General features: G+C 41.8%; 1 protein-coding gene across 6 annotated transcripts in view; it reads left to right on the top strand.

The window, feature by feature from the left end:
- The first annotated feature begins 763 nt into the window (after positions 1-763).
- The window catches only part of USP38 (ubiquitin specific peptidase 38), a 38066-nt gene continuing 21734 nt past the window's right edge, over positions 764-17095 (top strand). For all 6 annotated transcript variants that reach the window (XM_038564550.1, XM_038564553.1, XM_038564551.1 and 3 more), the window contains exons 1-6: positions 764-1477; positions 3741-3876; positions 9728-9857; positions 11063-11164; positions 14758-14916; positions 16776-16969. In XM_038564550.1, the coding sequence (XP_038420478.1) occupies positions 796-1477; positions 3741-3876; positions 9728-9857; positions 11063-11164; positions 14758-14916; positions 16776-16969 (1403 nt within the window). In that variant the 5' untranslated portion in view covers positions 764-795. The remainder of the gene's footprint in view (positions 1478-3740; positions 3877-9727; positions 9858-11062; positions 11165-14757; positions 14917-16775; positions 16970-17095) is intronic.

Raw genomic sequence — 17095 nt, 5'->3', positions numbered from 1 at the left:
CGGCACCTCCGGGCCCCGGAGTCAGCTGACCGGGCGCACCGCGGCGGCCGCAGGACGCGAGCCCGGCGCCCCCGTGACCCCACACGCGACCCCGGTGACGCGGGCGGCGCCGCGCGACTCCATTGGAAGCGGCCGCGGCTGCGCGGTGGAGCAGAGGCGGGCGGGGCGGGGCGGGGCGGGGCGGGGCGGGGCCGAGCCGGAGGGGGCGGGCCCTAGTGTAACCCGGGCGGGGCGGGGGCGGGGGCGGGGGCGGGGGGACCCCGGGAGGAGGAGCGCGGAGGGAGGAGGCGGGCCGGGGGCCGGGGGCCGGGGGCCGGGGGCCGGGGGCCGGGGGCCGGGGGCCGGGCTCTCGAGGGGCCTCCGTCCCTCACTTCCGGGTCGCGGACGTCTGGATCCGGGTCACGGGCGTCCGCCCGCCCGCCCGTCGTCTCCCGGGCTGACCCGGCCGCTTCGGTGACAGCGGCTGGTGACTCGGCGCGAGGCTGGTTGGGTCCTGCGGCCGCTGCGCTCGGCGGCCCCGTCCGCCCGCGACGCCGGGCGCGTCCTCCGCCTGCTGCGCGCTCGGGCCCGGCCGGCCGCCGCCGGGGTCCTCCTGGGCGTGCCGTCGGCGCCGATGCTGAGGGGGGCGCGGGCGCGGGGCGGCGGCGGCGGAGCCCCAGGTCGCCGGGCCCCGCCGGCCGCTCGATGCGGCTGCTGAGGCGGCGGCGGCGGTGCTCCGTCCCGCTGCCGCCGCGCTCCGGCCGCGCCTGCGCCTGCGCCTGCGCCGCCGCCCCCGGGCCCCCGCGCCCCGCGACCATGGACAAGATCCTGGAGGGGCTGGTGAGCTCCTCGCACCCGCTGCCCCTGAAGCGCGTGATCGTGCGCAAGGTGGTGGAGTCGGCCGAGCTGTGGCTGGACGGCGCGCAGTGCGAGGCCATGTTCGGGCTGACCACGCGGCTCATCCTGGAGGGCCCCGACCCGTTCCGCCGGCAGGTGGGCCGCCAGGTGCTGGAGGCCTACGCGCGCTACCACCGGCCGGAGTTCGAGGCCTTCTTCAGCCGGCCGTTCGTGCAGGGGCTGCTGCGGCAGGGCTACGGCTCGCTGGGCGGGCAGGACGTGGCCATCCTGGACTACGTCCACAACGGCCTGCGGCTGCTCAGGAGCTGCCCGTCGGTGCTGGACCTGTTCGGCCTGCTGCGGCTCGAGGTGCCGCGGATGCTGTGCGAGCGGCCGGGGCCGCCGCTGTGCGCGCGCCTCAGCGACCTGCTGGGCGACTTCGCGCAGTGCATCCCGCGGGGGCAGCCGGCCGTCGCCTTCTGCCAGCAGCTGGTGCGGACCATGGGCCACTTCCAGTGCGCGTCCACGCAGGAGCGGGAGCTGCGCGAGTACGTGTCCCAGGTGACGCGGGTGGGCGGCCTGCTGCAGAGCATCTGGAAGGCCGAGCCCAGCGCGCTGCTGCCCTCCCTGCAGGAGGTCTTCGCCAGCCTCTCGGCCACAGGTAGGCGCCGCCACGGGCTGCACGTGGGCTGCCCGGCCGGGGCCTTGGGGAGCGCGGGGTTAGGGCCCTCACCCCGTCGGGGCGGCCCGAGGCCTTGGGGAGCACGGACGTTAGCGCCGTCACCCCGTCGGGCGCCCAGTGCGCCTTGGGGAGCACGGATGTTAGTGCCCTCACCCCGTCGACTGTGCTGAAGCGCCTTGGGGAGCACGGATGTTAGCGCCCTCACCCCGTTGGGCTGCCCCGAAGCTCCTTAGGGAACATGGTGTTAGCGCCCTCACCCCATCCGGGCGCCCGTGGCCTTGGGGATCACGATGTTAGCGCCCTCACCCTGTCGGGCGCCCAGCGCAGCTTAGGGAGCACAGATGTTAGCGCCGTCACCCTGTCGGCCGCCCTGAAGCACCTTAGGGAGCACGGATGTTAGGGCCCTCACCCCGTCGGGCGCCCAGTGCACCTTAGGGAGCACGGATGTTAGGGCCCTCACCCCGTCGGCCGCCCTGAAGCACCTTAGGGAGCACGAATGTTAGGGCCCTCACCCCGTTGGGCGCCCAGTGCACCTTAGGGAGCACGGTGTTAGCACCCTCACCCCGTCGGCCGCCCTGAAGCACCTTAGGGAGCACGGATGTTAGGGCCCTCACCCCGTCGGCCGCCCTGAAGCACCTTAGGGAGCACGAATGTTAGGGCCCTCACCCCGTTGGGCGCCCAGTGCACCTTAGGGAGCACGGATGTTAGGGCCCTCACCCCGTTGGGCGCCCGGTGCACCTTAGGGAGCACGGATGTTAGGGCCCTCACCCCGTCGGGCACCCGGTGCGCCTTAGGGAGCACGGATGTTAGGGCCCTCACCCCGTTGGGCGCCCGGTGCACCTTAGGGAGCACGGATGTTAGGGCCCTCACCCCGTTGGGCGCCCAGTGCACCTTAGGGAGCACGGATGTTAGGGCCCTCACCCCGTTGGGCGCCCGGTGCACCTTAGGGAGCACGGATGTTAGGGCCCTCACCCCGTTGGGCGCCCGGTGCACCTTAGGGAGCACGGATGTTAGGGCCCTCACCCCGTCGGGCACCCGGTGCGCCTTAGGGAGCACGGTGTTAGCACCCTCACCCCGTCGGCCGCCCTGAAGCACCTTAGGGAGCACGGATGTTAGGGCCCTCACCCCGTCGGGCGCCCGGTGCGCCTTAGGGAGCACGGATGTTAGCACCGTCACCCCGTCGGCGGCCCGCAGCCGCGAGCTCCGGCAGCAGTAAGCGGCCTGGTGCCGCGCAGCAGAGCGCGTAGGCCCGGAGCACCCGGGCCGCCCTTCCGCCCTCCGCCGCCGGGGGCGGGGGCGGGGGTGGGTGACGCGGGGTGCAGGGGGGACACGGGCGGGGGTGACGGGGCGGTGACGGCTGGGGTACGACCTGGCCCGGCGGCCGCCCCTTGGGATGTGCGGAGGACTCCGACCTGCACTCCGGTGCCTGTTGGACCCTGAGCTGTGGGCGTGGAGGCGGGGAAACGCCCAGAGCTGCGCCTGCTGGGCCTGGTGACCGTTGTCCGTGGCTGTTTGGAGCTAGATCTGCGAAGGCGGGTCCTGACCTTGGGAGCCAGAAGTAGGGCTGGGGGCAAGCGCCATGCGTTCTGCTGCACCCAGTGTGTGTAGGAAGATCCACCAGCCGTGTGTCCTCACATCTGACGGGGTTTTAAATTGTGATTTTTCTTGTGTTCCCTGTGTTGCTCGAACTGTTAGATTCCCCCAGAACTTTTTCAGCAGTGGCAGTAAAGGTGCTTGCCTTGAATTTGCTTGATGATTATATAGTTTAAGAAAAGTTCCCTCAAAATTCACCTTAATTTCTACTTCTTTCAGAGATTTTTGAGGGAGCCTTAGAGCCATGTGCTGCTAAAGTAATTACTAGTCATCAGTTACTATGGAAGGTCTGAAGTCGGGGATTTATAGGATACCTTGAATGTGCTTTCTGACTGCTGACTTACAAATGAGTATTTTAACACAACAGTGACTTAATATTAAATAATGCAAGAAAATAAAGTCGTTTATGGACTAAATACAGTGAGAGTGAACAACAGCTTTTATATTCCAGCAGTGCTCTCTATAATGAGCCATCATTGCTACCCACCCTTCAACTCATTTCTTCAGTTTAACGTTGCTTGTATGTTAGAGTCTACCCAACTGTTGCTGCAAGTACATTTTTTTTCTTTTTGTAAATTATTGTTTCTTTCTAAATAATTCACTTGAACTTTCTTGCCATATTCCTTTTTGTTTTTAATTTAAAAAACAGATACATCATTTGAACCTTCTGTAGCACTGGCAAGCCTCGTGCAGCATATTCCTCTTCAGATGATTACGGTTCTCATCAGGAGCCTAACTACAGATCCAAATGTAAAAGATGCAAGCATGACCCAAGCTCTTTGCAGGTACTTCTTCATGACACTATAGATGGTTTTGTAGATTTGGGAGGAGGAGCTATGTTGCAGTATTTTGTGGGTAATGAAAAACTTAGTTGTTTAAAACTGAAATCATAGAATCAAATACATATTCTCCAAATTAATGAGAATGAATTATTTGCCTTACTATATAGGTTTGGCAGGCATCCTAGTAATTCAAAGTCCATTTTTAGTTCAGCTTTTTTCAATTCAAAAATATACATATGTATACACTTACTGTACAGTAAGGAGTTGGTTGGATTATCAATATATTTAATTTCCTTAGTCATTATGGTTTCTTGCAACTTGTTTTCTTCTGTCGAGGTTTTTTGTTTTTTTAAGCTAAGTACATACTTTTACTTTCTCTTTCAACCAGAATCCCTGGATAATAAATTCTGCCTTTGTTTAAAATATGCTTTTTCTTCCTTGTTTTTCAGTAGATGATTTGGTAAGATACAGAATTCTAACTTGGTAGTCATTTTCTCTTAGCATTTTGAAAATAATACCGCATTGCCTTCTGGCATTTATTGTTGCTGATATAGAGTCTGCTGTCAATCCAACTGTCATTACTTTGGGAGTAGTTAGGCTTTTCTGGTAATATTTATGTCTCTCCTTGATGTTTTTCAGTTAATTGTTATATTTCTGGGCATAAACTTAATATTATTTATCATTCTCAGCATTTTCATGGTTTTTTTTTTTTTTTAATTCATTTGTTCATTTATTCAAAATCTATTTACGGGGGATCCCTGGGTGGCTCAGTGGTTTAGCGCCTGCCTTTGGCCCAGGGTGTGACACCGGAGTCCCGGGATCGAGTCCCACATCGGGCTCCCTGCATGGGGCCTGCTTCTCCCTCTGCCGGTGTCTCTACCTATCTCATGAATAAATAAAATCTTTAAAAAACAAACAAACAAACAAATAAATAAATAAATAAATAAATGCAAATGAACAATGAAAACTTTACATAAAGACTTGGAAATTTAACCACATAAGAATTGATAAAATGATAAGAATACAGGGAAAAGGAAAAATAAAACGATAGGCTATATGAAGAAAATCCTAACAACATGGTGTCACAGGATTTCTAGAATTTTAGAACTATGAATACAAAGATATCAAGAAGATGAAAACAAAAATACAGATCACTAAATACGACAAGAAGGTCGCCATACATTGAAAAGTAACAGAGATAGAGGCCATACAGCAGGAACAGCATTTATATAGATTTTTCTCCAATATATAAAGCATGTTCACATATCTGTGGAAGTCAGAATGAGCAAAAAGAAATTGAAAGTAATAGTTACAGCTAAATTGATTCAGTAAATTTAAGAGCACAAGGAAAAAAGGAAAGCTAGAAGGGTCTTTTTAAATACTAGACAAAACAGAGGAAAAGGTGAAAAAAATCCAAGTCAGGCAGAGAGAGACGCAGGCTCCATGCAGGGAACCCGACGTGGGACTCGATCCTGGAACTCCGGGGTCACACCCTGAGCCGAAGACAGATGCTCAACCACTGAGCCACCCAGGTGTCCCTGTTCATTTACTTTTAATTTTAAGAAACACTCATATCAGGGCACCTGGGTGGTTGAGCCTCCAGCTCAGGTGTGATCTCAGGGTTGTGAGTTCAAGCCCCACATTGGGCTCCATTCTGGGTGTGGAGTCTACGAAGGAAGGAAGGAAGGGAGGGAGGGAGGGAGGGAGGGAGGGAGGGAGGGAAGAAAGAAAAGAGAAGAGAAAGATAATACCAAAAAGCGAGCAGAAACCGCACAGAACTACCTCCGAAACGCAGCACGCACATCACTCCACAAATAGCCATCCCGCCTCACAGCCCCCTGAAGAAGAAAGAAGAAATAAGAAAAGATACACACAGACCCATAGTTTAGACCCATAGTTTAGCTGGCGTATTTATTCTTATATTGCAAATGTAATCAAACAGGATAATGTTTGTTTTTATCATACTCCCACCTTCTACTTCACCATAATATATATTTCCTTACACATAGCACTTACATGCTTGAACTGTTATTTTTTGTAATTCAAAAAATGCAAATACCATATCAGCAACAGGTAAGTAACGTTAAAGTATGAAATTGGCCAGATGCAACTGAAATAACAAGGAATGGGGTACACAAGCACCTTCTAAAAGAGAAAACTGATCCTTAACTCCAGTTTTCTTCTTGCCACAAAGAAATTTGAATTCAGTATTGTTTCTTTTTTCAAAAGAAGCCTATAATCCAGTTTTTTATGTAAAATTTTCCAATTTGTAAAACAGTGGAACAAGGTAAACTTGAGGCTAGATCTAGTCATGAAGGTATCATCTAAATGTGAAAATTGGTTTTATTCTCTACAAGTTAAGAATAAATCTATTATTTTGTCTCCTTTATAATATTGCCAATTTTAATGTTAAGATTTTCTTTTTTTTTTTAATTTTTTTTTCTTTCTTATTTTATGATAGTCACAGAGAGAGAGAGAGAGAGAGAGAGGCAGAGACACAGGCAGAGGGAGAAGCAGGCTCCATGCACCGGGAGCCCGACGTGGGATTCGATCCCGGGTCTCCAGGATCGTGCCCTGGGCCAAAGGCAGGCGCCAAACCGCTGCGCCACCCAGGGATCCCCAATGTTAAGATTTTCAAGTTGCATTCTGTTTTTTCGTTCTAGAAAGAAATGGTTTCATTAACTCAACAAATTTGAACTCCTTCTCAGTGCCAAGCCCTGTAGCCCTGTGCAAAGTACTGGGGATCCAAAGATTAAAGATTAAAAAGGAAAAAAAAAAAAAAAAAAAAAAGATCATTGCTCTTAAGCTCCTGGTCTAATAGAGGAAAGAAAATTTCAAAGTGCATAAATTATAACTAGTTAAATGTCTTTTACATACTAAGAAATTAACACAATATATCAAGGTTAAGTTCTGTGAAATTCATGTAGTGACCAATACGTGGTGGACAATATTAATGTAGTTAACTATAAAATAACTCATCTTACAATGCCTGTGCCTGAAAGGATTTGGATATGTGCAAGTTAAATCAAATTGAAGCAGAACTGGAATATAATTAAAGAGAAGCTAAAAGCATAACATTTATATGCCAGCAGAGCTTAGTGCAAACACCAGTACTGCTGTTTATTAATTGTGTAACTGTTGACAAATTTCCTAACTTTTCTTACCAATTTGAAAGCAGAAATTGTAACTACTGTTATGTTTTCAGCACTTAACGAAGTAGTTGTTATATAATGGGCACTCAAATATTTGTCCAGTGAACAGCTTCTAAGGCATGTTACTTCTGACTTAAAGTTTTTTTAGGATGATCAGGAGATTGAGTACATTTGGGATAAGGTAAAGGGTAAAGGCTTATGAGATGGGAAGCTAGAAATGAGGAGGAGAGGAAAAAGCTGATGGGTGATTAGGTATCATGAAGAAACATAGCCAAGTGGAATTTTCTACTCTGCTCTTAGACCTATGGCCCTGTGTTCTACAGGGTATAGTTTCTTTCTACACTGGTGGTATCATTCCCCTAGGAGCAGAGCCCACAGAGCCAAGGAGATGTGCTTACATATACTCCTTCTCTGAACCACATCTTTTTTTGTATCCATATTTGTACTCAAAATATATGCAGCATTGGGACGCCTGGGTGGCTCAGTGGTTGGGTGCCTGCCCCTGGCTTGGCGTGATCCGGGGTCTCGGGATCGAGTCCCATGTTGGGCTCCCTGCATGGAGCCTGCTTCTCCCTCTGCCTGTGTCTCTGCCTTTCTCTCTCTGTGTCTCTCATGAATAAATAAATAAAATAAAATCTTTAAAAAAAAATGCAGTATGTCCTAACATGATTTTTTTTTTAAACAAGAACAATTTTTAAAAGTCTTACTGGCACTTTTTTTTCCTTTAATTGAATAGTATCTCAGATCTTTCTGTGTTAGATCCGCACAGATAGATTCATAAAGATCCAACTCATCCTTTAAAATTCTACATAATGTTCCATAGTATATTTAGCCCTTATTTTTTTTTTAAGACTTCATTTATTTTTTCATGAGAGACACAGAGAGAGGCAAAGACATAGTGAGAGCAAGCTCCCCATGAGGAGCCTGATGGGGAGCTCAATCCCAGGACCCCAGGATCACAACCTGAGCCAAAGGGAGATGCTCAACCACTGAGCCACTCAGATGTCCCTAGCCATTCCCTTATTGATAGGAATTTAGATTGTTTGCATTTTTCCAAATCCTAAAGATAGTGCTACAGTGAACTTATTCATACACAAATGCAAGTGTCTCTCTACTCCACATATGTAGAGTGTCTACAAACTTTTATGAAAATCAGCTTAAGAACAGTTGGAATATGTGGAACAGCTGTCAGAGACTATTTTGATGATTTATAACCGAAATTATTTGAAGAAGGCACCCAGAAAAACAAGAAGGGAAATAAAATATGTGTGGGGAACACTGGGAACATACAGATAACTTGTAGTTAACATGCATTTGGACTTTGAGCCTCTCTTAGTATCTGATGGAACATGTAATCTTAAGAGCAAAAGCTTTAAAAAAGATAACACTCCAGTGTTAATATAGTTATAATCATTGTGAAAATAACTATATCAGTTTTGAAGTCAGTTTTTTTAACATGTTAGTTGCACTTTTGGTCATATGTTTTTGTACTTAGTATTTATGATTGACATTTTCTCCAATTATCTATTTATTGTCACATTGATATTTGGTAGAAAAGAGGTATTCATAATGAGTATTTCCAGTGTCCTATATTAACTCATGTAGTCTTCAAATCAGCCATGTAAAATAAACATGTTTATTTATAATCTACAGATGAGGATACTGAGACACAGAGGTTAAGTAACTTACATAGGTATTAGGGACCCCAACTAAAAAATGGTAAGTTGAGATTTTGAAACCAGATCACTCTTGATTTTAAAACCTTTTTCCCCCCTACTACTATTTTCTTATGTAATCCCCAAACTTGGATTATTGGATCAAGTAATACGAACATTTGACCCAAATACTTTCCAAAAGTGTTGTACCACTCTTCATTGTGATTGATATTTAACATTGAGGACAGGCTCCATCAGACTTCATATTACTTTGTTTTTATTTCTATTAAACTGTGTTGATACTCAAGAAGAACACTCACTAATTCAATATGAGGCCGTTTAGAGTATTTATAAATCAAGTGCCCCTTGATCTATATAAAGCATCCTTTTTTGTCTTGGTGTAGTAGGATATTGAAAGGGAGAAAAGACCTATTTCACAATTCAAAATACAGTCTTTTTTAACAGTGCATTTCATATTTAGACTGCAGTCACCATTTTGTTTCTAATAGCTATATTTGAACTGCCCTTTTTAGAGTAAATTTGCCTGATGAATTCTAGATACCACTATGTAGCATCAAATTAAAACCGCATTTAGGGATCCCTGGGTGGCGCAGCAGTTTGGCGCCTGCCTTTGGCCCAGGGCGCGATCCTGGAGACCCGGGATCGAATCCCACATCGGGCTCCCGGTGCACGGAGTCTGCTTCTCCCTCTGCCTGTGTCTTTGCCTCTCTCTCTCTCTGTAACTATCATAAATAAATAAAAAAAAATTAAAAAAAATAAAACCGCATTTATGGGGAATGACAACTTTATCGGAAATTCTGTTTCTTGTAATATCTTATGTAAGAAAGTATCGGCTTACAAGATTGGAAACTCTTTGAGTACAAGCATCTGTTATACTCAGTTCTGTATCTTGAACAGGGCTTTTCCTCAAGCAAGCTCAGTAAAGATGGAGTCACAGAGAGTGGTTCTCTACTATAACTTGTTATTCCCCACTAAAAAATGTTGAAAATATTTTCAAGACTGATAGTTTTGGTTTTCAATTTTCAGAATGATTGACTGGCTTTCCTGGCCCTTGGCTCAGCATGTGGATACGTGGGTGATTGCACTCCTAAAAGGACTGGCAGCTGTCCAGAAGTTTACTATTTTGATAGATGTTACTTTACTGAAAATAGAACTGGTAAGTGGGAGTATAAAAATCTCTTAGAATGAATGGTCTTAATCTTTTTATCTTTGGGTAGTCCCCTAATAAAGCATCTAATGTTGAATATATTCTTGGTTTTGAATAATAATTTTAAAATAGAATTTTAAAATGGTATTTAGTGTCAGTAATTAAAATAATTTTGCTATTTTTTAGTATCTAATATGAAAACATATCCCTCCCATTACCTCTTAAATCCAACTAATCAAGGTTTTACCACCATTTTTCTACCAAAACTGTCTTTGACACCAGAGCTTTCCAGTGTTGCTGAACTCCAGAGTTATTTCGCAGGCCTCCTCTCATTTGACCTATCAGCAGCATTTGACACAGTTGATCAATGCCTCTTGAAACACTTGCCTCACTTACTTTTTGTCCTACTTCTCTTGGTTTTTTTCCTAGTTCCCTGGCACCTTAGTCTCTCTTAGCGGATCTTTCTAACTTTAGAGAGCTTTAGAGTTTCATTTTTGAGCCATTTTCTACTCAAGCCATACTCACAGCATATGTGTCCACTTCTTTAAATAAGTTTCTAAGTTAATGACTGCCAGGTATATATTTCTTATTCATTATTTGCCCATGAACTCCATATTCTGTTCTCTTAGATATCTGCCAGGCTTACTTTTATTTCCTTCCATTTTTTTATAGTCAGATGTCACCTTTTATATGACACGTGTTTTGAATACCCTAATTAATAGCAGACCCCTTTGCTACTCAGCAGTGCCTTTTCTTTGTACCCTGTTTTCATAGTACTTCTCTCCATATTGCTTTTTATTGTCTACCAACCCTGGAGACAGTAAGTCCTATCAAGTCAGAGATTTTTTTTTTAATCCGCTTCTATTCTCTGCCCAGAACAATGCCAAGCAATAGTAGGTTCTCAATCAGTGTTAAGTGAATCAAATGAAGTGTGGGCCAATGAACAATCACTTTGTAAGCAAGGTTTGATGGGTTCTTATTTGATAAAGGGGTTTTGAGAGTTGTTTAGGCCACTTGATCTCTCATGTTGTTATTCCCCAACTTTCTTTCCCAAAGTTTAATAACATGTTATGATAAAACTTTTCAGTAAGTTAGTCACATAATCCGTGACTTCAGATAGTCACATAATATTTTTGGTCCAAGGAAAGTAATCACTGATTGGATTTATGTTTCCCCTACAAACTCTTAAGGTGGATGTCTTGTCTTTTTTGAAGGTTTTTAATCGACTTTGGTTTCCTCTTGTGAGACCTGGTGCTCTTGCAGTTCTTTCTCACATGCTGCTCAGTTTTCAGCATTCTCCAGAGGCGTTTCATCTGGTAAGTTAGGGCACAAGCTTTCTACCCTGAAAACCTTTGTTAAAATTTTAGTTTAATATGGAGTCACATTTGTATATAGTGAAAAGATTTTAGGTTAGTCCTGAATCTCTTTTCTTATAACTTTATGATTTCTTAGAAAACTGAGGTGATAGGGTTTCCCTCCAAAGAGTATATTTTCAGAATATTTTGAGTCTCCCAAAACTGTTCCGCTTGCAACCACTCAGCAATTGAAAGTTATTGCTCTACATGAGATATGTCACATGTTAGCATCACTGATGGTTATCTGTTGCACATGTGAACAATGTAGAAGAAAAATGCTTTAGAATTTCAGAAACGTGGAAATAGCAAGTAGTTTTATAGCCCCAGTATTAATGCTTCATCTGTCCCAACTCATAGCCTACAAATCCTGTTGATTCCACCTTTATTTTTTTTTATTCCACCTTTAAAATATATCCAGAATCCTACCACTTTTAATGAGCTACATCACTGATTTTGATTTGATTTGATTTCAGTTCTTTTATCATTCATTACAAGCAGAAATGACAAAATGTTATTTTGAGAATCTGCCCATTTATCTATCTCGTGCATCACAGGAAAGCAGTTCTTTATGTCATTATTTGCTTCCTCCAGGGTCTGATCCTCAGTTTTATAGGACTAGAACCTCATTATCAGTACACCCACGATATAAATATCTTGGGAATGCTGACCCTATACAAGCAAATTCAAGGGAGATTGATGAAGAAGGGCTGAATTCTAGTTGTTGATTATTAGCCAGAAATATAACTAGTTTCAAAAACCATATATATACGTAGGCTCCTCAGTGCCTCACTGCCACTGAAGGAAAGTCTGCAGTCTTTGTAGAAAGTAATCCTTGTCAACAAGTAATTATATATTGTCACTTAGAATGGAGTATTCTGAGAATTTCTACCGTTAATTGCATAATTGGTGATCTTGACCATTAGCCAGTAATATCTGTTACACAGAACTCAAAACTTGAGCTGAGATAGCACGTGTAGCAGCCACGTCTAATGAGGTAAATAAAGAACATCAGTTATTTGTGTCTGTCTTCAGGCACAATCATGTATAGGCCATTTGAGAAAAGGTTTATAATCAGAATTTCTAGGAAGGAGATTCTCTAATATAACTTACTCATCCATTCTAATGTTTATTGTTCTTCATACTGAGGACATTTCTTAATCTCTGATTAGTCATTTGTCTGATTAGAGTCATTTACTCTAAATCTCTTTCTTTGCTCACAGTTTTTTAAAAGAAGATATCTCCATATGTTATATTGTTTTTTTTTTCTGAAAAAGTTAAAATAAAAATGGTTGACTTTGAAATATTTTATCTTATTGAAATATTGATATGAAATCATTTATTTAAGGATTAGTTAGATCTGAAATTGAAAATTGTCATCTGGTTTAGTAAATTCTAAAAACTAAAATCTAATCATTGCCTACGTACTATGCAAAGCCTGACTGGCTACTCAACTAAATGAACGTGGGCATCTAGTACTGCACTGGTTACGCGGTAGTTAAGTCAACAATAACTCTCACTCAGTGAAGGACTCAGGCTTAGACGTTGTTAAGTATGAGCAGTAATCTGGAATCACCAACATCGTTATTCATTATATGCTTACAGCATTTTAGAGCAAATCAAGATTGATGTTACAGTGAGTGTTATTATAGACAAAATCGCTTTTCATATGCTTTTTATAAGTGGAAAGAAATTTATTTTAAACAAAGAAAAATATCAAAGTTTCTAATAAGTTATACACATTTTCTCAAATAGTAACTTAAGTTTAATGAGTATTACAGGAATGTCTACAAATATTTAGATTTGCTTTTTCCAAAAAAAAAAAAGAAACTTTTCAAACATTTAGAAGGTAATTATAGCCTGCTTGGACATAATATCTATATATCCATGAAGAACTTAGTGTTATTTCTATGTCAGTGTTAATTTTGACCACATGAGATACAGTACTAGACAACTCTATTATTACCTAATGCAAAGACCGAATCTATGCTAAGGAAGCTTTTGGAAGATTTTGAATTGTCAATTAAGTAATCATTTTTAAAAATTATTTTCTCTTCTCTTCTATTTCTCTTTTTAGCAAGAAGGGTGTCTGGTAAATATGGCTTTATGGGCAAAATTATAATTCAGCTTTGCTTAGAAATGGAAAGATGAAAGCAGTAGGGTGAACTGATTAGGAATCGATGGTTTCATGATCAAATTAATACCTTTGATAGAGGTAAGATTAAAGAAGGTAGTGCAGAATCTAAAATGTGACTTTAAGGCCTAGAATCAGAGCAAAATAGCAGTGTTAATTTAAGAATATGATTGTTCTTTCTAGGAGGAAGGAAAGGGAGTTGATTGTGATGTTTCTATAATTGTTGTTATTGCCGTTTGGTGATAAGACCATAGAGTAATAACTTCATTTTTATCACAAGTTAGCAACCAAAAATAAATGTTCTACAAATAGAACATAATATTATAATTGCAGGCCTTTTACATATGAAGTATAAATGTATATTATTAGATTATGATTAATGATTAGTGGGAACAAGGATACCACTGTATTAATGGCATGAACCAATTCTGCAAAACAGAGTTTATCTTGTTAATCTCTTGAATTTGTGATGACTCTGCATTGACTTTAGTCTAATTTTTTTTTTAAGATTTTATTTATTTATTCATGAGAGACAGAGAGAGAGGCAGAGACACAGGCAGAGGGAGAAGCAGGCTCACTGCGGGGAGCCCGATGTGTAGGACTCAATCCCAGGACCCTGGGATCACCACCTAAGCCAAAACACTCAACTACTGAGCCCACCCAGACGTCCCAACTTTAATCTAATTTTATAATGAAGGGACACTGTTGTGCTTATTATCAGTACTAAGTTTTCTGCATGATTTTGAACAATGAGCATTTTAGATTTCCCTTTTATTTTTAACTCCAGTTTCTTAAAAATAATAGAAATTTCTGATTCCCTTTGTTTTTAGAACCATCTCTCTTTGGAGGGGGGGAATTGGAATCATTAGTAAGGATAACCACACTAACATAAGACATCTTCCCTATAATTCTCAAAAAGAATGTGATCCTATAGTCTGAGCTGTAATTTTAGTTACTTTAGTTACTTTCTTGAAGTGGACTTTAATGTGCAAAGTATGTAGTTTCTTTTCAAGTGAAAAATCTAAAACTCACACTAGATGGAGCTCTTAAGCTAAATCTAGGTTTATCTTTTTAAAAGTTTGTTCCTGTTGAACAATCTGATATAATAGTCCTAACATTTTTCAACTTAAATCATTTTTTAGAGTGGCAGAAATGACTAAGACTTCTATTTTGCATCTTAGTTTGTGTTTTAGATGGAGTGTAAGGATGAGGAGAGAGGAGGAATTAAAATTTTATATGACATTGAAATCGACTTACTATGATATCCTAGAAATTTTAACTCCTAACTCTTTTAGAAAAAGACTGTGACTAAACATACAGAAAGGTACTGGCTGATCATGTAACATTTGCATTCCATTTGTAGGCTAGAGAATTTGTTGCCAATTTGTATACATTGAGAAATGTTTGTCTTTTTTCTCTTCAGATTGTTCCTCACGTAGTTAATTTGGTTCACTCCTTCAAAAGTGATGGTCTGCCTTCCAGTACAGCCTTCTTAGTGCAGTTAACAGAATTGATACACTGTATGATGTATCATTATTCTGGATTTCCAGATCTCTATGAACCTATTTTGGAAGCAATAAAGGTATGATGATAGTTGGACCAGTATCTCTACAGCCACGGACCATGATGTGATGAATGTAATGAAACATTTCTATACCTAGGTGTTCAATTTACTATTCTATGCTAATATGCTTGTTATTTGAAAAATTTAATTGGAATCATGATTCATTAATGTTTAGGGAGTAATCTCTTACTTGCTATAACCTAAATTATTAACCATATTTCTTAAGTTCTACAGTGCCATCAGTTATAAGGCATATCTTCAGATTTATAACAGCTTGTGGGGAAATATGTTTAAAAAGAAATGCTACATTAAGTGAATACATACATCACCATCGTATCCCAGTATCAGAAGTGTTAAAATATTTAGGAACATCTTAGAATCAAGAAAAGGCAGTTTAATAAAATACTTGACTTTGTTTCCTTACCGGTTTCTATTCCATTTTTGCTATAGACTGTTCATGAATTTCCATATTTTGTAGAATCTTGAGTTCTTTGTGAACTTACCCTGTTTTTCAACTTTATATAGATATTAGATCTAAGAAGCACTGGTTCTGTTTGTCTCAAAGGATGGATCACAACATACACACTTTTCTCTTAAACTTACTGAGTAATCAAGGTGTCACAAAAGAATTGGAGAATTTGCCTCAGGCAAACCTAATCAGAAGTTATTAGAAATCAGTTCTATTAATAGTGTTCCTTTTTGAGATCTGAAAAAGTCTCATTATCTTTATTACTACTTATGTATCTGAAATGAATACAGAGCTTATTCTTTTTTCTATATAGCTAGCTAAATTAAACTGATTTTGGTCGAACCCAAAACACAAGACTGTTGAACAATTAATGTATACCACTAGTATGACACTTTGATACTTCAGAAGTGAATGGTTTTATGTATAGGAGCTTTTTATCATGGATTTAATAGTAATGTTAATCTCTTCCTACAGTCCATAGATGAAACTTCTTGCTGTTAATTGCCATTTTTCAGTGCTTTACATCCTGAGAATTCTGGTAATGAAATAGGCTCAGAATAAGCAGGGTTTTCACTCTCAATCCAAGGGCAACACACTTCTATTGGTTGTCAACAAAAACAAGAAAAATAAGAGATTAAAATTCCTTCAGAAAATGCTTTTCTAAGGTCTAAGTACCAGATGGTAATAGCAGTCTAAAAAAAAAGGCTTAACAATGTTACTTTCATTATTCTCCATTCATGCTTGAAATCACTTAGATTTAAAATTGTATTTCAAATGTCACAGAGCAGATAAAAGAATCTGTGTCTTCTAATAATTTTCTATATTGTTAAACACAAGATTGAGTTTTATTTTTCGAAGTTAAAGCTATTTTTGTACTTAGGTGCTTTCATTTTTCATCCTCTGATTACTTTGAGCTTTTTTTTCCTAAGGGTTAATGTTGAGTAAATATTAGTAGTGAATGAAGAGGAAATTTTTTTACTTTCACTTGAAAATTTGAAAGCAAATTGTTTAAGTTAATCAATTGTGTGATAATTTAAGTCCTTATTCTACTGCCTTTGAGTAACTGCACTGCAGTACACTCTCTGATCTCAAAGATTTATTTTGAAACGTTTTACTGGCAAATTGGAAACAAATAGCTCAAATGTAACTTGAATTCCTGGTTCTTGAATATTTCTCAACTTGATAAACTCTACTTTTAGGGCACATTTATTTTTTAGGAGATAATTATTTTTGCCATGTAATATAATGTAACTTTTCTGATGACTGGTCAAGTACTAGGGATGATTCCAAAACTAAGTAGAAGAAAAGAAAGGTTAAATGTCAGTGGAAGAATCTTCTTTATGTTGTTAATTTAATTAAAAAAATAGTTTATATTTTTTAACCTATTTCTCCTCTTGATGATGTACAGGATTTCCCTAAGCCCAGTGAAGAGAAGATTAAATTGATTCTCAATCAAAGTGCCTGGACTTCTCAGTCCAATTCTTTGGCCTCTTGCTTGTCTAGACTTTCTGGAAAATCTGAAACGGGGAAAACTGGTCTTATTAATCTAGGAAATACATGTTATATGAACAGTGTTATACAAGCATTATTTATGGCTACAGAGTAAGTTTAAATTTGAACCTTTTTTTTTTTAACTGTAGAGATTGATGCATACTGATGAAATATAACCTGGTGAGATTGTCTTCACATTAATTTTTTATTAATATAGAAATAATATTTTTATATAAT

This window comes from Canis lupus, chromosome 19, assembly GCF_011100685.1.
Source record: "Canis lupus familiaris isolate Mischka breed German Shepherd chromosome 19, alternate assembly UU_Cfam_GSD_1.0, whole genome shotgun sequence".
NCBI lineage: Eukaryota > Metazoa > Chordata > Mammalia > Carnivora > Canidae > Canis > Canis lupus.
This window is presented reverse-complemented; position numbering and strand designations above follow the sequence as displayed.